Below are 25,178 nucleotides of genomic sequence, written 5' to 3'. Positions count from 1 at the left end.
GAACCTCTTCCAAGCTGAACATCCCCAGCTCCCTCAGCTGCTCCTCACAGGACTTGTGCTCCAGACCCTTCCCCAGCTCTGTTCCCTTTTCTGGACTCGCTCCAGCCCCTCAATGTCCTTCCTAAACTGAGGGGCCCAGAGCTGAGCACAGCACTCCAGGTGTGGCCTCACCAGTGCCCAGCACAGGGGACAATCCCTGCCCTGCTCCTGCCAGACTCGCTATTGCTGATCCAGGCCAGGATGCCACTGGCCACCTTGGCCACCTGGGCACCCTCTTGCTGAGTGTCCATCTGCTGTTAAAGAGCACCCCCAGGTCCTTTTCCACTGGGCAGCTTCTCAGCCACTCCGCCCCCAGCCTATAGCACTGCCTGCAGTTGTTGTGACCCCAGGACAGGACTCAGCACTTGGCCTTGTTGGACCTCCTGCAGCTGGTCTTGGCCCATCAGTTCAGCCTGTCCTCTTGCAAAGCCTTCTGCTCTCCAGCTGATCAGCCCTCCCACCCAACCTGGTGTGTCTGTAGACTGACTGAGGGAACCCTTGGACCCCTTTTCCAGATCACTGGTAATGGGCTGCATCAGAAATGCACAAGTGATTCACTCCTTGGAGTCACAGTGCAGTTCAGTGAGGGAGGAACTGGGGACTGCCATATTTAAATTGTTTCCTGTATATGTGTTAGGTGGTGTACAGCTAGCTGGGAATCTGCCACAGCACAGTTAACAATGGGCATGTAACTTTTCATGTAGAATTCATTATCTGGTCTGAAATAGGAATATTCATTTTTGGCTATTAAAAGAGCACTAGCTACCTATGACCCACCTAATCTAGGCTCTGGCTTTTCAGAATACTAGGAGAATTCTTGGATCTGCCAAATATATTAATTAAGAAATACTGTATTAATACCCAGAGAAACTGGGCCATCAAATCAGAACAAAAAGATCATGACATTGCTAGAAGTTTGAGGCATCCTGAAGATTCCTTTTAAATGTTGGCTATTTCAAATAATGGTGTACTATAGCATTCTGGCAGTATTGATGCAGCTTGAAAAATTCTTAATTACCTCCTTGGGGCTTGAATATCATCTCAGATTTTGAAGACCAAGAAAAAACAGCACAGGAGAAATGTAAATGAAATTAAAAGTCCCTTCCCCTTCCCCTTCCCCTTCCCCTTCCCCTTCCCCTTCCCCTTCCCCTTCCCCTTCCCCTTCCCCTTCCCCTTCCCCTTCCCCTTCCCCTTCCCCTTCCCCTTCCCCTTCCCCTTCCCCTTCCCCTTCCCCTTCCCCTTCCCCTTCCCCTTCCCCTTCCCCTTCCCCTTCCCCTTCCCCTTCCCCTCCCCTCCCCTCCCCTCCCCTCCCCTCCCCTTCCCTATTAATTTAATGCTATATGACGTAGGATTTGCAAGATATAGCATGTTCTGACTAGTATTGGAAAGAAAAAAGTTCTCCTATCCTGTGTACCTTGTAAAGCAAGTTCACGTGTTCGAGTCTCTGCTCTTCGTTTCTTTCTTTAGAAAAGGTGTTTCTAGCCCCTCAGATGAGTGCCTGGATTTTCAGGTGATCTGTTGCTTTCTTCTGGGACTGTCTTCCCAAAATTTTGTTCTGAAACTGTGGAGGTCATTAAGTTGATAAACTTTGGATTTGATAAACTTTGGATTTGATGAACTGTCATTCTCTTACAAAGACTTCTGGTAAAAGAATCCAGTGAACTCTAGACTGGAAGACAGTATTTCAGATATTAAGAAATTAATTTTACTTACAACAGACTGTAGTTTCTGGAAGCCATGCTTTCATTGGTATGGTATCAAATAGTAGAAGCTATAACCAAGATTGAAGGAGATCGGCAACTGGGAGCTCACTGGGAATGACTATCCCATTTATTGCTTGTTGTATTCTGTTAAAATAAAAAGGTTTAGAAATAGAAAGCTTCAAAACCATGCAGAATAGCTGTATTTTATCTTTAGGCTGGTATAGGCCTTCCAAAGGAGGGAATGCTGTGCACCTGTTTATGGGTGGATTTTCAGGAGCGCTCAGGTTCTGTTGAAAATACTTAATGTGGTGGAATGAGAAGGGAGGAGAAGGACTATTGTGCTGCCTAGTCAAAATGACAAACAGCGTATAACATAGTGTAGTTTCTATGTGTTCTTTGGCAAGAACAACCCATTTTCTTCTGAAAAAGCTTATTCTGAAGAAAAATGTAAGATACATTAGAGGCACAGAGGTTTTCACTGAATTGTGTGATGGACTGTAAATATGCCCAGTTGACATTGTGAAGCATCCTCAAAGTAATTCTCTGTGTGTTGGGGTGAAAATTCAGCCCAAAGGGTTTTAATTTACAGCCAGCTCTGCAATATTGCATTTGCTGTGCTCTTGGATTGACAATGCCAAACAGGAGCACATATTGCAATAAAGAGTGAACAGAAAGGTGGTGTTCTGTATGGTTTTGCTTTTAACTGTGCACTTGATGAAATCTGTCTTGTTGCTAATTTTTTATGACAAGGCTATGATACTGTTTCTATTTTTTATTTTCATGCCATTAGAATATGTCTATAAGTAACAGTGTTTGAGTCATTATTAATAATTCCCTGAGTTATTTATTTTGGGAAGTGAAGGCACTTGTTTTCTTTTTACGTCATTAAATACCTGCCTCTGTTTCCTAATGATACTCAATACTTAAAGAAGCTTGTTTTCCTTTTTCCTGTGGTTCATTCCTTTTCTGTGTGTGTCCTCTGTACCTGGCTGATGTTGGTTTTGGGAGAACAGTGGATGTGCTGCTGGGAGAGTGCCTGGACATAGTGTGGCTAAATTTGTCAGTCAGTGGCAGTATTTCCTTATAATCTTCCAGCTCTTCTTAAATTAAATCTTCTAATAATCTAATAAAGCAGATAAATATTTGAGCAGGATTCCAGGTCTCTGCTGCCATCCAAGAACTGTCAGCAGCAGAATTTCTAAAGTAAATTCTAGACTTGGGCGGAGATCCTTCTTTCAGCAGCAGGGAAGCAGATGTGTTCCCTGGAGAACAGCCTGGTTTGCCAGCACACAGAGCTTCAGAAGGGTGGCTGAGCAGGCTCTGGTCACTGCTGTGGGCTGGCAGTCCAGACAGACACGCTGGGCACTCCCCAGTTTGACACTAGTGAAGGTAAGAGTGTGTGCACTGGTAGTGTGCAACACCACCCCACAGTGGTAAACACATTTGGAACAGGAAGCTGTTGCTGTCTTAGAAATTTCTTGCTTGTGCCAGCCAGCTTTCTTTCCATAATTCTGCTGAACCTCCTCACCCTGTTCCAGTTTTTGTAGGTCCTGAGAGAGCAAGAAAATGGAGCCCTGTGAATCCGACAGAGGAATGTCTGAGTGATGTTCAGTGGATGCTCCTTCAGGCTGAAATGGCTCACCTTGTATCCTGCAATAAGCACAAACCCATGGGTTGTGCACTGAAGTATTAGAGCTGTGAAAAATGTGCAAATAACAGTGGTCACATGCTACATCAATTAGACCTTCTGTGCAGTGGGCAATTAGTGTTTCATAAAGAAACCAGAAGATACACAGTCATATCTATTTATCAGAGAGGAGAAGAAAACATCTGCTGGTGTATGAGTTTTGATTAGACCCAAAGGGGAATCTTAGCTTCACTCCTTTTTAATGGTCCAATAGCTAAAATCATTCTTTCTGCCTTACTTAAATGCATTTGGAAATAGCTTCCCACAGTGCCTGAAGTGGTTTAATCACATCTGATATGGTTAGAAGAGGTCTCCAGCTTTGTGTGATAGAGCTTCCTCTATCTGAGAGGATGTGTGCTCACTGATTACACCTGCGGTCGTCTCTTTTGCCTGGCATGCTCCTGGTGATTTACAATGTGGCTGTGGCTCAAAGCTCAGTGGGACAGGTTCCTTGGTGTGCTGGATGCACCTTGGCATTGTGCTGGAGTGTGCTGCTAGGCTTGTGTCTCTGCCTTGCACCCTTGTTGGTGTGGAGCTCCGGGACAGCTTGCAAAGACAGAAACGTATTACCCCTGTGTTGCTGGTAGGGACCCTGCACATACAGAAATGTGGCTTTTCCAGGTTGAAAACTCAGGAGCAAGATTGGGGAAGGAATTATATTTGTGTGAAAAACGAGGTTCACATAATTTTTATAGAATTTAAAAGTTTAATAAAAAAACAATTAGGAGAAAAAAATAAAGTATACAAATACGGCCGGGTGTCTCTGCATTCAGCCAAGAGAGCACACCTTACTAACAAAGGATTGTCCCTTAAAAACAGAATCCTACTACAGATCCATAAATTCTCATACATATTCAGACATTCTTCTTAGGATCTTTGGTGTTCTTCTGTTTAGTTTTCTCTTGCCCCCTTCCCAATAGATCAATCTTCTTGGCGCCATTGAGATTTACATTCTCTGATACCAGGAATGCAACAAATTCCTCCCCCAGAGCTCTGGTCACTGCTGTCTTCATCTGGATAAGATAGTTTACAAATACAGGAGTTCTCTAGCTATTTTTTTTTTCTCAGTCTTTGGGTTATACAAACAAAAGCAGTTTTTATTTTAATACTATGCTATATGCTAACATATATGTATTATACTACTATTTCTAAATTTCATCAATAACAGAAATAAAGAAAACTATATTAATACAACAAAATTTCTCATTCTTATACACATAACATTCATTTTAATATTTGAGAAAAGCCAACAATATAAAATGTATCTATAGCATTTGCTTTATCTTTCACCCTTCTTTTCCCCAAATAAGATTATCTTTTTTATTTCACATATATTGCTCTTTGTCAAATCCAAAGTGGGATAGTGAGAACTATGCATAAAGAAAATGAGCCCAGTAAATTTTCTTCACAATGTGTTGATGTTGGAAGGAATCTTCTGCATATATTTGTAAGAAATAATCCTAGGATACATATGAAGAGTAGGATCCCTGCTTTTTAGATAGCAGAATTCCTATAGCTGTGCTTCATAATGTACCCTATGTGGATTCTCATTGCTCTAGCAATATTATGGAGCTATATGATAGTTATGTATTAACTTCCTCTTACAGAGAGACTGTTTAAAGCCTTTGCCTCTCTCCAGCCACCATCTTCATTGTGAAATCTGTTGGATTTAGAAATATTAACCCTCTTTAATTTTAGTTGAAATTAATCAACTAAAGAAATTATCATAGGCATTATGAATGCATAAGCTTTTCCTCATTACATGAATTGTCAGTGAAGGAATTTGAAGTTAGAGCACTCTGGTCTAATTTTATTACAGAAGCCCCACAGAAATGAGAATTCTTCCTGACACTTCCAGAGGTTCCCTGCCTTATACAAAATGTGACATTAACACTCATGTTTCATGGGGGATAGATAACTTTAATCCTTCTCTGACAAAGACCCAAATATTTTGAATTTAATTTTACTTGTATGGTATGATCTGCTTCCTGTTCTAGGAAATCAGCAACCAAGCTGATAATTACATATTTCTGCTCACATTTTGCTCTTTTTAGCTGGAAATATTTCATGGGAGGAAAGTAACAGGCTTACAGGTGTGTCCAGAGACAAGGCTGTGCATGGCACATCAGTCCCCAGTGGAGATTCCTTTTGCTGTAATTGTTGCTAACAGGCATTCAACCAGGTGAAGTGGAATAATCAAAATGGCAACTTCAGCCAGGTATTAAAAAAATATGAAAAGGGTGGTGGAAGCCCTTTCCTGTAATGGTTTGCTGTGGATGTCACAGCACCTGAACAGCTCTTTGTTCAGTAAAAATCCTTTACATCTTATACTGCCAGCCTTCACTTTGCAAATTAAACACATAGCAGCCTCCTGGCAAGTAGGTTTGTGTGTTTTTGCTGTGCCTTTCCTATCCACAAAAGGTGTTGGTAAACTTCTGTGCAGTTTGTCAACACAACCTTTCTTTAGCAGTTAATCTGATCTACTTCAGCTGTGATCTGTTTAGTTACATTTTTAAATGGCACACACGGGAGCAAATTAGATTAGGCTTGTTTTCTTTGTTGAAAAATAGAAAGCACAAAATCCAAGACCTGTACTATCTTGAATTACCTCAGGACCTGTTTCTGTCACGCTTAAACAAATCTGCTACAAGGGCATGGCTGCGTCAGTGGTAGCTCTCCAAAGCTGTGCTGGTTTAGAAAACAGAAATTGAAGTGCTTTTAAACAGATTTGTTTTTTATTTTATGATCAAAACATTTGGGGTGGGAAACAATTTGTACTTTTTCCGAATACATGAAGAGTGACATTTGCTAAATTCTACATTCTGGTTATTCCTTCTATCTTGAACATTTTTATTAAGTTGTAACGGCATAGGAAGCAGTACTTGTCACAATATATTATTGGAGATTCGTTTAAGTCCCACACCTTGAATCCATGAGTTAAAATTCCAAGTGATACTGTCATTCATCTTCCTTTAAAAAGCAAAGGGAATACCACCCCCTACCCCCTCAAAGTAGCCAAACCCAGTGATACCCAATGATATGAGTTATGTTTTAAAGAGGATAATTTGTGTGTTCTCTGCAGTGTGTAGAGTCAGCAGGTTTCTCCTGTGTTATTTCTGATCCCTGTCCTTGTGTGGGTTGATAGCATGCCTGAATCTTAGAGAAAAAAAGAAGAAAAAGAAAACAGGTTTTGTCTCAATTGGTAAGTGAACTGCAGTATCTCTATCGAGTATGAAAGCAGCCATTGGAATTGCAGATTTGGCTATCCATTTTGTTTCTAGGAACTGACAAATGTACAATTTGCAATCCTATGTAATTATGATCTGATTCTAGAGTACTGTAATTTCTACCAGTATCTAGAAATATATAATTTGAGCATAAATTTTCAGTAGAGAATGTGCATGGATTAGTGGTACAACCTTAATGAGAATTACACTGCTTAATTCCTTGGATATTATGCTGGTGTTGTGTCCTTTATCTATTTTGAGAGGTCATATTGTACTGAAAATCTGCAGCAGTACATGAACAGCAAAGAATACTTGTGGCTTTGCGTGAGAGCTGTCCATCAGTTTATAAAAATATGGTACCCCATTTGCTTAGCCACTGGCACATGGTGAAGGGAAATAATGAATGCTTAACTCAAGTTAAAACAATTTAAAAAACAGCAGATCGGCTAAATGCTGAAATCTTTTTCATCTAATTCCTTTGGATATTTTGTTACAGTCACAAATGACAGCTGCTTGCCAGATTAAGAAAAACAAATACTTGGAGTTGACACAGCTTTTTAAATGTAATTATTTTATGCATGTTTTATTTCAAAGACAAGGTTACTCTTTTTGCATGTATCATATTTGTGCAAATCTCAGGAGTTTTCAAAACGATAATAAAAAGCATCTTAGTGTCCTTTTTAGTTTATTTTTTTGGTTTTTTTTTTTTTCCTCCTTGGTTACAGTTTGAGAGCACTGGTGAATATTTGAGCAGTTCAGAAAGCAAAGATAAAAATGAAACATTTTTTTATCAGCCTTTTATTCTGGTGTTTACCATTGTGTGTGCTATGATCTTCCATTGTACAAATATTTAGCCATTTGAGTAGGTCTAGATATTTGTGTCCAGCATTAATAAGTTATGTTATCCAGTTCAGGATCAGAACTCTAAAAAATTAGGTGGTGTGCATATATCAGGCCCTATTTTCAGTCTGATTCAAATGCAGTGAAAATGATGTTCCAGAGACTGAGATGTCTTGCCTGGGGGACTGACTTTGCTCTCAAACAGTACCACGCAGGCTATTTATGTGACAGTGTTTTAAAGCCCAGAACAATAATTTGGAAAAGGTAGTTGCAGTTAGAAATATGAATTGGTTGGGTCATGATCATTAGCTCTTAATTTTTCAGAAATGTGTCAGCTATAAGCTGCATACTGCAGAGGAGATTTTCAGCTGGAAATCCAAAGCTTTTTGGGGACACAGATTCCACGTTCTCTGATGCTGTGAGTCTGTGTGCTATCTTGACTCCCCTGCCACAGCCTTTCTCATAATTCTCATTTCTTGCTGGCAGCACACATTTTGGCATGTTGTATACATCTCATAGAGCAAAACTGTGTGTATCCTAAAAGGAATTGCTATATCAATTAACTGCCCAGCACTGAAAGAATCCAGCATTTGAGTCATACCAGTTGATGATGATATTTTTCCAAACTGTATTTAAAAAAAAGTAGTAGTTTTTTAGTTTATCTCTCCCAGTTTTTTAAATACACGCACATACACATATATATACACACACACACATATATCTATTCATATATAGTTAAATATGAAGAAATAATATCTCATCTGGTTTCTGTTGAGACATCAAGCTGGATAGAGCAGATAATGTATCACTTTTCTCAAGATATCACACTTCTTAATAATTAAATGTTCTTAAAATATTTTTCCATTTATACATCACTGGAGCAAGGCATTTCACGTAGCTTTTTGTAGCACCACACAATGTACTATGAAGTGTTGAGAGAATAATCCAGAGTAATTATTAGACTAAGTGATAATTTCATTGAAGGCAGTTAAGGAGAACCAGATGAAGGTGAATGTCAGATGTAACAAAAATGGTCACACAGTAGTCAAGAGCTATAGTTGGGATTCTGATGATTCATGATGAAAATGGAACTAAAAATACTGCACTAACATATACCTGACCTGTTTTAAATTTGACTAATCTATTTGAAATACTTAAAGCTAATATGCTAAACTAGGTGTATAAATTGAAATTGGTTAATGTTTATGAAAAACAAAGATGATGGAATTTTATGCAATGTACATATCTTAGTATGCTACAAAAAGTGGTGTGCTGCATAAGAATACTGAGACTGTTACTTGATGTGACACTTCCAAGTACTTGTAAATGTAGTGAGTGCATTTTGCTATTAAAAGGGATTTATTTTCTTCAGTTTGAAACAGGCCAGCATATTTGGGGTTAAATAAAGTATAACCAGAATATATAAATATGGGTTGAACAGGAGAAGATAGGTTTTTTTCCCCAAATGTGTCAAGAAGTACTATTTGTTCCTTTTCCTATAGCAACCTATGACATGTGATTCTGTGTAGTATTATCCCATGTTACGTTTTTGCCCTCCTGTTTATTTTCTCTCTACAGTTATTTTTACTAGAGAAGGTAAACTCCCTTGGCTGGGAGTTACCACAAATGTGGAGAAAAACATTTAATGTAACAAAAGGAAAGAAAAGCTGAAATGTGTTCCAATAATGTTGGAAGGGGCCTTTAAAGGACATATTGGAAAACAGAGATAGAAAATTTGCTTTCACTGTACAAAAACAAGGTGGGTTCACAGCTGCAGCAAATTCTGACCGTGTTGTAAAGTTTTTCTGCTGCTTCTTAGGTCTTGAGAGTAGATTCCATTTACCACACTTGGTTGCACACAGAAGCAAAGGAAAGGGATTAGCTTGGTTTTGAAATGGAGAACAATGCTCTTCAGGTTGTTTACTCACAGGATCATCTTCACACAGGGAACTGATAAATTGGAAGATTAAATATGTAACTTGTTTTGAAATTATCTTTGAATGCTGTAGACATTACCAGGGTTGAATACCTATGTCTCACAAAAAAATAAAAAGGGGTGGGGGCCGGAGAGGGGAGGAAAATCAGCATTCCAGCCTTATTATTACTATGGTTTTCTAAGATTTATCAAAATCTGAGAAAGAGTCTCTTTCTGTGCAGGCACTGTGAATGCACACTGTGAAAGCAATCCTCTGTCTTCAGGAGGTTATAATTAAAAACGCCAGCCTGGAGGGATTTATACATATGCATCTTTTTCTGCAATGTGAAGTTAGTGGCAACATTCTCATGAGATTGAATTCATGGTTTTAGGGATTCAGGGCCCAGATATGAAGATCAGGCTGAATGGAATACCTCATCTAGATAGAGTGCTGTTAGAAATAATGACTTTGTTTTCATTGTAGGGAACAAAATAGAGGCCAAATGGTGTTTGCTGCGTTTGACAGCCATCAACATCTTGCCAGTCTTGAAATCCATATCATGTACTTAGGCACCAGGATCTGACAAACTCATTTTCCTCTGAAAATGCTGTCCAGGATTGTCAGTATTTGTTGCTAGTATAGAAGGTAGTACAGAGAAAGGACTGAAACCAAAATGAAAAACCTGCTTTCCTCAGTTCCAGCAAAAGAGTACTAGGCTGTATTATAAAGATAGTATGTGGGGGGGGGGTGGAAAGTGACAAAATATTTTGTTTCACGGTTAGTATTTATCATGAAATGACATGTCTTCCCTTAGAAACTGTACTCCATAGAAACTGTAAAACCACCTGTAAAAAGGAAAAGGGAGTTTGCCTGTTTCAATTCACTAGCATCTGTCAGAGTTACAATTCTTACCGTATTTTTGTTCAGTTTTGATTGTTAGAGCAGCAAAGGTACACTAGGTAGTCTCTTTTCACCTTCACATTTTCAATAAATTGATAGCTTAATTTTACTATTTTTCCTATTTTTCCTCCTTTTATTCCTTAATTTTACTGTTTAAAATTCCAGTAAACACAGCTCCAACTTTTCCCACCCCTGTCCTAAACACATACACAGGCAGTGGGATCTGTTAATACTTTGCTGCATTAGTGAATTAGCTCAAATAGAGTCCATTTCATCAGCAGCATGTTTGATCTACGTATTCATGCCTGTGTTTGCACACCCACTGCAGGGAGAAACCTCACTGAACACCTGCAGCAGTGACCCTATCCTTGGCATCAGTATTTTGTTTGTTAAACACTTACCATTATACCATTATTTTAAAGGCCCACATTGTTTCTAGGTTAATTACTGTACCTGTGAGGCTTCATTCTTGCTTCACAAAGGTGTTTCCAGGAGGAGTTAAGACTTGTTTGTTACTCTTATTTTACAGGTGTCTTGGAAGGTTGGACTGTTTGATGTAAAATAGGCCCAGTAGCTGCCAACTGGACAAACCCATGTTTCATAGAACAGGTATAGGACAGGGAGGGAAAGGAGCCAGCAGTCATCTTGTGCAGGTTTTCTCTTCATCACAGTGGCTCACAGTGTCTCCCACATCAAAAAAGCAGAGGTCTGTTCTAGGACCTTTTCACCTGGCCAGCAGTAATGGAATGGGGGAATCATTGTGGACCAGGCAGAGAGCTCTCGTTCTGCAGTGTATGTATGTGTAAGTGAAGTCTCCTTATCCAGGCAGTACTTTTCCCTAGTTTCTGCTTTTTTAATTTACTGTTTGTTGTGGTTGGATGTTTTGTACATTAAGGGGTTTGGTTTCTTTGTACATATATTTTACTGTTTTAACAACTGAGATTAGCTGGGTGTTGGTACTGAGAGAGAAACCTGGCTGCTAGGGCAGGATCTTTCCAGTGGCTGGCAGCGATGTGTTTTCAATAAAGGCACTTCCTGAAAGTCATGCCATTTGTCATCTGGATCCATCTGCATTGCAGGTAGTGTATCTCCAGGTCACAGCAGGTTTTTTTTTCCTTCCCAATTTGCTCCTATTCAGGCACTTCTCGTCAAACTACTTTAAATACAATTTAAGCATAGATCACCCAAAGGCTATTGTGTTTTACTGCTCCATCATTCATGTTTATTAAATTCACCTCTCTCTTTTGGGACTTAGATTCCTTCTCTGACATTGTGTTCAGAGTTTGTGTGCGTTGAGGGAGGGTGAGAAATAACCCAGCTCTTCCAGTAGGTGATATTTTCATTACCTGCATTTTACTGCCATATGCTATCTTGTTCAGTTCTGTGTAATTGCAGAGAATGAATCTGTAAAAATATTAGTTCAACTGATCTTTCCAGGGCAGTAGTGGCAGCCCTGTAGTTCAGTTATTTAAAACATGCTATGTGCTGTAGGGAATAGTTTTGGTTTTCATCTCACTAGATCTTTTCCTGACTTCTTATCATCCTCACTGAAAGCTGTCAGCCTAGGCATTTTAGATCCTAAACTGTAGTTTCTTTTTCTCTATGACTACGGTTTTGTTCTGATTTAACTCAAAGCTGGATCTCGTTACTTCAAAGCATATCTGAAGTATTTGCAGAGCTCCTGTTGTTCCCTTAGCACTGAGAGTCTCTTGGGTTATTTGTTCAAGAATGGTCAGTGTTTGTTTCTATATATCCTGTAATACACCCATCTAACAATATATTTTATCTGACTCTTATGGGCTTTTCAAAATCTTAGTCTAAGTGGAACATTTAGAAGATTTGATTTCTACAATTGCTGTTGGTTTCATATACCCCTAAAGTCATAAGAATTGGAAATCTATTTTGATGAACTGTTATAATTAAAACAGACCAAAATGCTGTTATGGAATCATAAAATGGTTTGGGTCAGATGGTGAGAGATCATCTCATTCCAACTCCCCTGCCATGGGTAGGGACAGTTTCCACTAGACCAGGTTGCTCAAAGCTCCACCCAGCCTGGCCTTGAACACTGCCAGGGATGGGGCATCCACAGCTTCTCTTGGCAACCTGTGTGTCAGCACCCAAACAATAAAAGTGTTTTTCCCAATATCCAATTTAATCTGACTCTTGGTTTGTAGCCATTCCCCCTTGTCCTGTTACTACATGCCCTCGTAAAACATCCCTCTCCATTTTTCTTGTAGGCTCTCTTCAGGCACTGGAATGCCACAACAAGGTCTCCCCTGAACCCTCTCCAGGCTGAGCAACTCCAACTCTCTCAGCCTTTCCTTATAGGCGGGTGCTTCATTTCTCTCATCCTCTTTTTGGCCTTCATCTGGACTTGCTCCAACAGGTGCACATGCTTCTTATGTTGTGGGCCCCAGACCTGGACACAGGTGAGGTCTCAGGAGTGCTGAATAGAGTGGGGGAATCCCTTCCCTCACCCTGCTGTCCACGCTGCTTTTGATGCTGCCCAGGACACATTTGGCTTTCTGGGATGACAGCTCACATTGCTGGGCCGGGATGACAGCTCACATTGCTGGGCCCTGTTGAGCTTCCCATCAACTGTCACCCCCCAAATCCTTCTCCCCAGGGCTGCCCAATCCTTTCTCCTCCCAGCCTGTGTGTGTGCCCCAACCCAGCTTCAGGACCTTGCCCTTGGCCTTATTTAACTTCATGAGGTTGACACAGCCCCACCTCTCCAGGCTGTCAGGGTCCCTTGGGATGGCATCCCTTCCCTCCAGTGTGTCACCACACCACACAGCTTGGTGCTGGAAAATTTACTGAGGGCGTCCTTGATCCCACTGTCAGCAACAGCAGCACTAGTCCCAGTACTGACCCCTGGGAGTGCCACTCCTGACTGGTCTCCACTGGAGAACCAAACCCTTGACCATGACTCTGAGTGTGACCATCAAGCCGGTTCTTCATCCACCGAGGACTCCATCTGTTAAATCCATGCCACTGCAGTTTAGAGACAAGGATGTTGTGCAAGAATGTGTGAAATGCTTTGCAAAAGTTCAGGTAGATGACATCTCTGTCACTTCCCTCATCCACCAGTGCTGTAGCCCTGTCATAGCAGGCCACCAGATATTTCATGTGGGCATGATCTGCCCTTAGTGTAGCTATGCTTGCTGTCACCAATCATGTCCTCATTTTTCATGTGCTTGAGTTTAATATGAAGTTGAATATTGAATATGAGTTCAATATTCTTTCAGTAGATGTGGCCTGGACTGCCACATCTTCTCAAGTATGATGGGTAGTGGCTCAGCTACTCCTTCCAGTTCCCTCGGGACATCCCACAGATGCATCTCACCAGGTGCTGTGGAATCCTACACCTCCAGGTGCTTTAACCGGGCTTTCTCCTATGGAGAGCAGTGCTTCGTTCTCCTAGTCCCTGCCTTTCCCTTCTGCACTCAGGCTGTGTGGCTGGAGCCACTTCCTAGTCTTCTGTTTCCTTCTGGAGAGGGCACATACATTCCCCAGTCTTCCTTTACTGAGCAATGCACTTACAGAAGCTTGTGTTGTTGTCCTTCACATCTCTGGCCAGATTTAATTCTATCAGGGCTTTAGCTTTCCCAACCTGATCTCTGGCAATTGTGTGGCCATGCTGAGGATTTGGCTGGAGTTAATCTTAACAATTATCTACATGGAATTAAGAAAAGAAATTATGAATGCGTTCCTGTTGTTGAATTTGCTCTCAGTTAATCTGTGGAACTGTTGCCAGACATAATGAGTGTCATAGATCTCAATGTACAAAGGACATTTAGATAAACCTTATTGGAGCAAATAGTACCAACAACCTTTCAAGAAGGTCTCATTAATTTGCTGATTTTTAAACTAGTTTGCCATCCAGGATTTGAGAAGAAAATAAAGCTTTTGGTTCTGTAATTATTTGTGCAACTACAAATGCAGTCTGCTATCAACCATCTGCCCTGCAGGCGTTGCTTTTAGTGCCATTTGGATCCTCAGCACAGTGTATGATCCTCTGCATCTTCTGTTTTGTGGCTGGCTTGCTGCTGATACTTCTCATACAAATATCTGTTTCATGTTTCTGCCTTTTTTCCCTGTCCTTTTCCTGTATTATTTTCAGTCTTTTTAAGGGTCTTCTGCACGGGCAGAAGAGGTGATGCTGTACTCCTGGACTGGCATGCTTTTTTTTTTTTAATTATGTGTGATTCACAGTGAAATACTTTATTCCTCTGAAGATTTGCCTAAAGAAATGCAATTTCCATTTCTGCAGGAGCTTCTGGTGTCTGTACTTTCCTGGTCAGTTCAGTGGCGACTGAGAGCTGCCCTGTAAGGCTAGGTTGTTGCCTTCTCTGTCCCCTGAACGTGGAGTGGGAGAAATCCAAGAGCTGCTGTTGCAGTAGAAGGGCAAAATAATATTCAATGTCCTTGGGCTGCTCCTCAATATCCAGACTTCTGCTCGCTTAGGAGGCCCAGGAAAGCAGTCACTCATTTTACTGTAAAGACAGTAGCTGCAGGTTTTACTCTAAATCAGGCGACTGAGCAGCTGCTTTAGGGTCAGAAAGCCTTGATGATTCCTAGCATGAGGAGAGCCCTTGCAGTCTTTCACAGTGCTTTGTCTCATATATAAGTCTTTGATTATGTGCCTGACACAATAATGTTCTCCCAGTGGCTTCTGGCGTGCTCAGCATATGGCATTTGTGGGGCAGCAGGCCTTGTTTTATGTGGGGGCTTGCAGGTGTTGGCATTTTTGCCGACTTCACTGCTTAGGAATTGGTTGAATTTCACTCGTTTGAGGAACCTAAAAGTGTGCCATTCCCCCCAGGAGCATGACTTCAGCTTGCAGGTCCCTGACCCTGTTAATGGGCTTTTAGAGTAGTATTTCATCAGTGCTGCGGGAAAGCTCGTTCTTAAGGACTTAACAGTACCATTATCCAGAGCAGTTGGGCTTTATGGAACTACAGAGACTTTATAGAGATTACAGAGAAGTGTAATTGGGTGAATATGACAGATGGTATCCAGTCAGCCAAGTGCTATCTCTTTACAGGAATTTTATTTCCTGTGTTTTTGGAGACTAATGTTCAAATGACACATTACACCCATTCTTGGTCTTTTGAGTCTCTTGTGTTCTTAAGGATCCTATAACCTGTTTGTCTTGACACAGCAACATGGCAGCTTTCTTCACAGGATTGCATAAAAAAGATCTGAGTGATCTTGGAGATTAGTCTGGTATGGTGTGTTTTTTTTCTTTCTATCTGGTTTGATCATCCATTGTTTTTGAATTGCAGCTCACAATATGGCAGAAGAAACTCAAGATTAAAATACCACCTCTAATTTTCCATTTGCTTCTGATTCAGTGTTCTAAGTGGGAGGAACAATTTCTTATCCAATTCTTCATCTTTTTATAATGTGAACTGTTTGTTTCAGGAATTTTCTCTGCCTATGTATATTCATTTTGCTTGTGCAAAGGTCCCTGATTTCACACAGAACTTTTGAATGCTGCTGTTAATAATATAAAGCAACAGAAAGAGAAAATACAAGGGTGACACTTCTTAAACAGTGTGTTGAAGTTTAGTGGTAGTATGAATCTGCTTGTTTGACCAGCTGAACTTTTTGGTGCATTTAGTGCTGGGCTGCAGAGATGTGCTAGGTGAGATTTTAGACCTTTGTCCTGGTAAAAAGTTACTAAACATGGAAAATGTTCATTTATGAAGCTGTGTCAGGAAGGAACAAAAGCATTGCTTTGTTCGTCAGGCAGAAACAATAGAGCTGCTTTACTGTGGCAGACTTTGTAATTTAAAAAAACCCTTAAATAAAATCAGTGACTACATGCATCTTGGACTTTCTAATTAGAAACATTTCTTCTTAATTGTTTTTTCTTGCAATGACTTCTAGAAATACAAGCAGTTTGCATTTTCAAAGAGCAAAGGCAAAGTACTTGCTGTGAAAAGTGTTATTTGAATTTTTTTCTGATTTTACTTTAACTGAAATCACCCCATTTGGAATTACAGTAAAATGTAGCAAGATATTGACTTACAGAATCTTCTGCCTTCATCTCAGCCGTGAAGTGTGGAGCTTCCTGTGATCATGAAGTTTCATCCTTAAAACCTGATTTGCCTTGGGTTTCTTTCTAAATGTTTTTTAAGGAATAGAGATTATAAAAAGCTTAGAATACTAAAATTCTTTCGTATGTTTTCATCTTTGTTATGACATGCAGCACTTTGGTAAGCCTGGCTTACTATAAATTGAATTTAAGTTGAAACTGTTTCTGTAAAATAGATTTTGTGTCTTAAAAGGGTGATATGAAAAGTAATACTTTGACTAAAATGTGATTTCACTTTTAATGTTTTTTCCTTTAAAAAACAGGAATTGAGATGTTTGAGTCAAATGCTGTAATTGAATTTGAAAATAATGCTATCTAAAGATAACTTAAGTCTCTGTAGGCTTTGGTCCATGCAACTAGTATGGATCTTTACAGCAGGTAGCTATAGGCTTGACTTCTTAAACCCTGCACTAGTAAATTCTAATGGGTGGGTTGTTCAAGTTGGGTGTAGAAGGATGGTTTTTCACTGAATCTGCAAGGAAATCTGTACAAGCTCTGTTTTGTCAGCTGGATTTGGACTAGACAATTACTGCAGAGCTGAAGGGCTGTTTACAATATTATGTATAGTGTAAAATTGCTTTTTGCTTTAAGTGGGTCAGAGCCATAGCCAAGATGCCAGGCAGATGCATGATCCTTGATCAAATAGGAGTAAAAATGAATCTTACTGGATTTTCAGGATACTTCAGCGTGCTGAGCAGATTGCTAATATGTATGCATGCTCTTCAATAATTCAATTTTCATGAATTATAAAGTTATATTTCTCTATTAAATCTGACAGAGTTTCATGCTGCTCCTGGGATTTTCTAGCATCACATCAAACATGTAGGCAGAATTGTTCTAACAGCCTCTCTCTCTCTCTCTGAGATTATTTCCTGCCATCTTTCAGTCACAGTTTTTCTGCTGTACTGAGCCTTTAGTTTCTGACCATCCCCAGTTATTTGGACCAGAGTGCAACAAAAAACCGGGCAGGACAGGCTGGGTTCTCACCACGTGCACAACCCTTGCAGAGAGATGAGCAATCAATTCCTGCTCTTCTGAAAGACCAGGAAGGGCAAAGGCTGTGCTTCTGCTTGCACACTTTTGTGTTTTCCAAAGAAATAAAAGGCAGAAATCCAGAGCTGGATTTCAGCTCTTGGACCCTGGAGCATCCGACAGAATGTACGGACTGCCAGATGCTGTGGTGAGATGATCTGCTAAATCTATGCAAGGACTCACTGAAGTGTGAGGAAAAGGGTCAGTGGCACTCACACACCTCATCTCAGAGTCTGCTGCAGATGTTTCTCAATGGAGCAAGAGCAAGAGCCTGATGGAATTGCTATGGAAACAGAGCTGATATTATTTATGTATTTACTTATTTATGCATGCATGTGTTTAAACCCTGATTTCCTTAATGGCATATCTTGGAAGTCACCCAGTTTCAGTGGACTTTGTCCATTGGAAATTGGGGAATGTGAAATGTTGGCTGCTGGTCAGCAGCTCCAAGGTCCAGTAGCTCTGCAGAAAACACTGACAAAGAGCAGTCTGAAACTGGAGTGTTCTGTTGTTGTAGCAGAAGAATATATAGGCTAAACTGAACCCTTTTTGTATTTGGAGTTGCATAAGTGTTATTAGACATGAAGAAAGGACAGAACTGCAGCTTTCCAGTGATAGTGGAACTGAGTAACTGTTAAGATAGATAGACTTGGTGGAAATAAGGCCTTTTTTAACATTATCCTGTGAAGGATTCAGAAGAGTGGTGTGGCTACCTGGTGTGGGGGCAAGGCATTCTCATACCAGTCCAGCATCCTAGAGGGAGAGAGGATTGATGAAGCAACCAAACCCTACTGAATCTTAGTGTTGGTGAAGGAAGCTGGAATTCAGTTTTATTTGTTGCATGTTAAATGCAAGGCTTGTCATTAATGCATGCCTGAAAACGGTTTGTGGAAAACTACTCAGAACTTTATAAAACATGAATGTTTTACAACAATGACGTTGTCAGCTGGTTTTCAACGGTGCTCCCGGTCTCAGCTTTGGTTATATATATTCAGAAGCTTTAAAAGAAAAAGTCTTGCAGTAAGAATGGCAGTGTGGAGAGGTGTTTCAGTATTGCAGCATCCATAATTTTTGGATGGAGTTTTATATTTTTTTTTGGCAGTCCTCTGGTGTATCTGATAGTTGCTTTGCATTCCTGGAATGCTGAATGCAAATCACACCATTCTCTGACTGGTTGGTGTTATTTAAACTGCCGTGTTTACTGTGCTGCAGCTGGGCATTAAGAGACATAAAGGAGCTGTGCCTGAACCTGAATTTGCTTTGTTGTGGCTTCCCACGCAGGCACAGGACATTTTCCTGCCCCCTTGTTCCGTGCAGTGTGTCGTGCCAGGACATGGATGCACTGCTGCCTCTGCAGTTCTTGGGGGCTCTATTAGCATCGTTACATGGTTTTGGCTTTTTTTCAAGCATTGTCTGAAATGAGTAGGATTTCTTCAGGCCATTGAGCCTGAAACTTTACACTCAGGCATCTTTTATTCAATTGTTTGGCCATTGAAAAATCTCCATTAAGGTAGTTGTACTTTCTGGCAGTGCAGCTAATACTGCTGCAGTTGTAGTGAAACACTCTTTTGCAAACCTGGTATTGTATACCATGGAGGAATGTGTGTCTTCCTTTTATAACTTCTCTAATTTAGAAAATAAAGAATGCTTGGTGTAAAGCAGAACATTTTTATGAGTGTGAGGGTTTTTTTTCTTTAACCTTTTTTGTGGACTGTGGGTAATACATTACTTCTACAAGAGATGGTAATTTCATACCTGAGGTACTTGGACAGCACAGTTGCAATCTGTGGAACGTCAGCCTTTTGTAGCATATAACCTAAGAAAAATTGTAAAAGGCTGATGCTACCAGAAACGCTTAATTATAGGTCTTTGAAAATGCTGGCATTGGAAAGGTGGCATTCTGCATGCCTTTATTGCCTATTCTAACTCTACTGCAATGTTACTGTCTCCTAAAGATTGTGAATTAATACATAAGATTCACATTTTTTATGCAGTTTCTGTTGCAATAATGTTGGTTTGTATGTAGGTCAGAATCCAGGTTTGTTTGTCCTGGATCTTCTTTTTGCTCTTTTTGTTTAGGAGTGATATAAGAAAAGGGGCTACCATTTTATAAAAGTGTATTGTAGGAGAAAATTAATTTACCTTGTAAGAGGCTATTGTTTTTGTCCTATAGCACTATTTTCCTTGTAGATGACATATTAGCATTTAAAAGATTCAATTATCTGTGTTCAATGTTTAACTATGGTGTTCTTACAATAGAGACCTTTGTTCTCCAGAAAAATAAAGCTTAGTCAGTAGTTTGATAAAATGCTTCACAAAAATAACTTTTTGATTTCAATGCCAGTCTTTAATATCTAATTAATGAAAGTGATTGAATGCACACGAGCTAATCTCCCAACAAGCAACAATTAGTGGAGAGAAATATGGCACTGAGCAATGCTGTTTATCTTGCCAACCTCTGAACACTGAAGTATGTGACTTCTCAGATACTCAGGAGTAAATTATGGTTTTCAGTGTGCAAAAGATGAGGCAGTTAATTTTCCTACCATAATTTTAAATACAGCTGAGTTGCTAAGCAGTTCACTTACACTCCTCCCTTTTTCTAGGCTTTATATGCAAATTTTCAATTTCACTGCTGTATGCATTGATGTTTTGCATTAGAAGAGCGTGGAAAATAAACCAAGCTGTAGACAGTGGATTTTGCATTTCTTTTTGAGCTGCCTGATTTTTGTTGAAGTTTGTGTGAGCCGGAGTTTTGCCATTTTTCATGGACTGCATTTAAATCTTCTGACGCAAAGTTTTTTAGTTAGGGCAAGCAAACTTCCATGGAATATAGCAGGAGTTTTCTATGGATGACTCCTGTGAGAGTTCCCTCCACTGGGCGCTGTTAGGTGTTGTTTTGAGTGGTAAATTTGTTCCAATTACGTACTCTTTGTCTTTGCAGTGTTCTGGATGATGAGGGGAGCAGCCTGCGTCAGCAGAAGCTTGACAGACAGGTAAGGTTTTGGAGGAGGACCTTCTTGCTCCCTGAAGTCTGAATCCTGGAGTAATGAAAACACTGATAATTGATAGAAAATTCATCCTCTGATTGGGGGATGCAGAAGAGAGATCTGTGGAGACTAAAGTTAACCCACAAGTCTAACTTCCATTAAAATTTGTCTTCTGACTGTGGTTTGAGTGATTCCCACTGCCTTGGACTCATTTTAAGCTGTTGTACAATGTATTTGTTACCCCACGGATGGAACAGGCACTCCAGCCAACAGAGGATAACCACAAAGCTTTTATTCAGTGGATTTAGCTCCTGTGGCTGTAACCTAGTGGCACTGTGTGCTATGTTGCCTATTTTCTGACTGTACAAGGGAGTCAGAGCCCCATGCATGAAACCTGAGGGAATTGTGTCATCAAGTTTTAATGCAAGTTAAGATTTCTGCTTTTACTTTGATTTCTGTGGCTCCCTTCTCAAGAAACGTTGTCATTTTTATAGTTAAACCTTGTGAGTTTATTTTTATCCTTTTCTATTGCCACTATTTCATCAGCTTGCATATCTACCAGCATCTCATTTTGAAATTCAAGTACTGTTTATGCCATGATCTTGTACTTAATTCTGATTATGTTGGAGTCATATTGATGTATTAACACAGCTTAGGGAGCTGAATGAGTTCACTCTCCATCTTTATTCCTCAGTTTTATTGCATCTCCTTTCTGGAAGCTAAAACATCACTGTATAGAAGCAAGGAAATGGTAAAGTAATAGATAAGTGAAATTAACAGTTCAGTTCACTGAGGTTGTGGAAGAGGGCTGGAATAAGGTCCCTATGGTGCCACTGGATGCCGAAGGTTTCGGTTTTAAGCAGGTCTAGCAGAGAAATTTAAGTGTTTAATTAAAGTTCATCTATTATAGCTGTTAAATTAGGCTCGTGTCCAGTATTATCACTTGATTCTAGTTTGCAATTACCTGCTTTTAATTTACAGAAACTGAAATTGGCATCTCTGCCTCATGCCCTTGCTTACCCTCCCATTGCTTCACAGCCAGTATTCTCACACTGTTGTTTTCCCAAGGGTTATTTCCAAGCAAGCTCTGACAGCTGGTGGGCTGCTCAGAAAGATGTATTTTAATTATTTGCTGTTTTCAGCAGAAGGTGTTTCAGCAGTGGTTTGGTTGTGGTTTTTTGCAAAGATTTCCTGTACCCTGCCATCCCAATCTCCCGCTTGCCAACTGCGCCGCTGTAAAGCCGGGGAAGGTGTAAAGCTGGCCATTGTTTTCCATCGAAGGTTGCTGCTCTTTGGAGTCCAGTAACAGATGCTTTTTCTCTGTGTTTTCTCCAGAGAGCACTGCTGGAACAGAAGCAGAAAAAGAAGCGCCAGGAGCCACTGATGGTTCAGTCCAACGTGGACAGCCGGGCAAGGACGCGCAGGACGAAACATTCGGAGGAGCAGGCCCCGCTGGTGGAATCCTATCTCAACAGCAACAGCAGCACCATCTATCATGGTACAGAATGTCACCTCTTGCAGGTGTATTTGCTGAGAGTCCTAGTGGGGTGCTCATTTTATGCTCGTGAGAACAAAGACTCTCGTTTTGTGTGTTTTAGTAAATCGTTGATATCCTTCACTTGTGTTTGGGGATGAAACCATCAGAAATTGCAATTGCAGCCTAACAGGAGGGAGAAAGGTAACTAGCTGCCATTTCAGTGCTGAGCTGGGAAAGAGACAGCTTGACCCTTCTGCTATGACTGTTTAAGTGTCTTCAGCCTTGGTTCCTACTAAGTAAAGCTGATGGGTTCCACTCTGAATATCCCTCTGAATGTAATTTTACGTTAGCCTGACAGTGGTAATGATAAATTTGAAACCTATTAACTAAGTTCAGCTAGGACTGAATATAGTAATTTCGAAGATACTGTGTTTCTGCACGGTCCATTAAAACAGGTAGAGAAGAACATTTCAAATTTGTACAGTGTCTCCTCATATTAAAGATTACAGTACCAAGTAGGGACAGTCGCTTCAGGTGTCACACCCACAGGGGAAAAAAGGGGAAATGCCATTTATTTTTAAAGACCTTAATAATCAGAAATAAATCCCAAGGAAACCAGGCATTATTTAGCTCTGTCCTCACATGGCCCATGCTTTTTGGCCCTCTAAAGATGGTGTGGGCATACTTTTCCCTAGGATTTCCTAAGGGGCAGCTTCCTTGTCCAAAATTTGACTCTTGTAGATACCATTCCAGGCTGATAACGCCTCCAAGATATATAGAGAGCAGAAAATTTCCAGTTTCCTTGTTTTGCAAATCATTAAGTTGAATGTAATTCATAAGGGATTCATTAGCTTCAATAGCAAAAGGCTTCCCTCCCTGATTATTGATGAGTTTGTGGGATAGGAGCTGAAATCTGCTGATATTGATTGGGAATGCAGTTGGCAGCTTTCTGGTTGGGAATAGTGTTAGGTGGCAGGGTACTTAGGTTTTGAGGTTTACACATTAAATCTTAAGATGCCTTTGTGAATCTAACTCTGTTTAAAAACAAAAAGAAGAAAAATTAGTATCCTGGTCTTATACAAACAAAAACTTAACCCAGCATTCAGTTCAAATTTCTGTCAGGTTTACTCCTCTTTGTAAAAGTGCTGTACTTTTTGTCTCTCTGTTTTATTTTTTGGTGGTCTTGTTTTTCCACAGGAACAAGGTGGGTGGTTAGTAGAAGTGCAGGTTTCAGTCTTTCCTCCTGCTGGTGTTAGCAGTTGGTTGAAATTTTTAGCTGATTAGAGCTACAGAATTTACTGTTACAATCTGGAAATTGCATTGTTTAAATGTTGAGGTTTTGGTAATAATGGGCCTTTTTAATCTTCTTTCTGCAGGCAAATAGGATACCATAAGTGGTTTCAGATGGAGAATTATTTTTTCAACAGTATTATTTTAATTTTTTTTCTAATAACTACTAAAAACATCAGTAATATTTATCTTTACTGTTTCTCAGGGTCTGGGATGTGATTTTTTAAGATTAAACTATATTTCTTTCTAGCCTAAGCCAAAGAATCCCTTATACTGTCAGTTGATCAAAGTTTTAATTTTCACAAATCAGAGAAAAAGACATTATCATCCCATAATTGGTAACAAATTTCATATATGCACTGTCTGAGCTAAGTTTTACACCAGTTTGCACCAGAGTGCACTTTCTCACTGTAAGTGAGATTAACTGTGCTCTTAAGGTAAAAGTGACCCTTCCTGTCATATTACACCACACCATTCACTGGAATATTTAGGATTTATTCTCCCTAAATCAGTTTGTTTTAAATTTGTCTCTCAAACCCTTTTAATGTTTCATAAGGTTTCAAAGAAGCAAAGAAATATAATGTTTCTCATATTCAACATGACATTTGTTAATCCCTTGGGACAGCTCTCCTTGTAATAAACCATCCAGTTTGCAAGAGCCAGCTTAGAAGAATTTAATTACCTAGCAGGGTGTTTTATTGCCTTGTAAAATCTTTTGTTAGGCACATTGCTTTTGAAAATATTCTAAGAACTTTAAAAGTGTCCTTTTTATGGTGTGGCCTTCTCTGGGAATGTGCTTAATGTCTTCAGTTTGCATGGTAAATTTTGGGGTTTGATGACCATTTTTAACTGTGGCATTGAGCTTCAGGGCTGGCATTTTTTTTTTTCCACCCCCCTTCAATGAAAACATTTGTATGTGGCAGTGTCGGATGCACGAGACAGCTGGGCTGTTTCTAAAGAACTATTCTGCTCTTTTTCCGTTCATTTGTTGCTGTTATGGGCATGCTGATTCCAAGCTAAGAATGACTCTTTGATGGGAGTTGATGCTCTGCTGAATGAACTACACTGCTTGGATGAGCATGTTTGTGAAATCAATTCCTGTGCTAGCAAATGCTACAGAAAGAACACTTCTTTCCACCTATCATCCTGCTCCACTCTCTCTTTCAGCTTGTATTAATTCTGCGTAGTACAAAAGTACTTGTTGATTTCAACAAATAATTGGATGCCTGTGTGGAGATATCTCTATGGTACTTTGAGCAAAGTAGGTCAGAGATAACATCTCAGCAATTCTCAGATGCTGGGCTTTCTGTGCTGGGAAATTCTCCTTCATACATTGCCATTGCTTATTCTGGTGCCATTATCCGTGCTGGGAAATTCTCCTTCATACGCTGCCATTGATTATTCTGATGCCATTATCTGTGCTGCAATGGTTCCCTCATGGGCAACTCTACTCTGCAGTAAAAACTCATTTAATTCCAGAATAATTAGCAGAGCTTGGAGTAGAAAGTCAGTCATTCTTGTTCTGGAATAGAGCATCAGCCTGGTGAGCTACTTGTGGGTAGATAGAGTAGAACACCGTATTTTGCTAGTTAAGCTAATGTGTATTCCCAGAAACGCAATGATTTTTTTTCTTAGATGACTTCAAGGCAGAGAAATGACACATTGGTAGGACAAAATGGTATTTGTGTTCTCTGCCAAGTGTTGCTAGCAATTCCTCTGGGTGCCATGAGACTTTTAAGGAGATGGGTGCTCTTCCAGTGTGGAAGTGGCTCTGCAGCATCCACCATGCACAAGTCTCCACACAGAACATTTCTTCTCATTTGTGCCCATATTTCACCTACTTTAAGTCTCCAGATACTGTAGCTTGTAAATGACTTGTGTGTAGTATATCTTTTTAAAACCCTTTTGTTGTTGACATAAGGACTAAGTAACTAATAACAACAAAAGTTATCTGTGGGAACTGAGATGAAT

At 40.0% G+C, this 25,178-nt stretch overlaps 1 protein-coding gene across 15 annotated transcripts in view; it reads left to right on the top strand.

The window, feature by feature from the left end:
* TUB (TUB bipartite transcription factor) overlaps nt 1-25,178 on the top strand; it is a 146,532-nt gene that overhangs the window by 78,989 nt on the left and 42,365 nt on the right. For all 15 annotated transcript variants that reach the window (XM_086894363.1, XM_086894361.1, XM_086894360.1 and 12 more), the window contains exons 2-3: nt 20,395-20,446; nt 21,776-21,938. In XM_086894363.1, coding sequence (XP_086750489.1) covers nt 20,395-20,446; nt 21,776-21,938 — 215 coding nt within the window. The remainder of the gene's footprint in view (nt 1-20,394; nt 20,447-21,775; nt 21,939-25,178) is intronic.

This window comes from Cyanistes caeruleus, chromosome 6 (genome assembly GCF_971803275.1).
Source record: "Cyanistes caeruleus chromosome 6, bCyaCae1.hap1.1, whole genome shotgun sequence".
Lineage (NCBI taxonomy): Eukaryota > Metazoa > Chordata > Aves > Passeriformes > Paridae > Cyanistes > Cyanistes caeruleus.
This window is presented reverse-complemented; position numbering and strand designations above follow the sequence as displayed.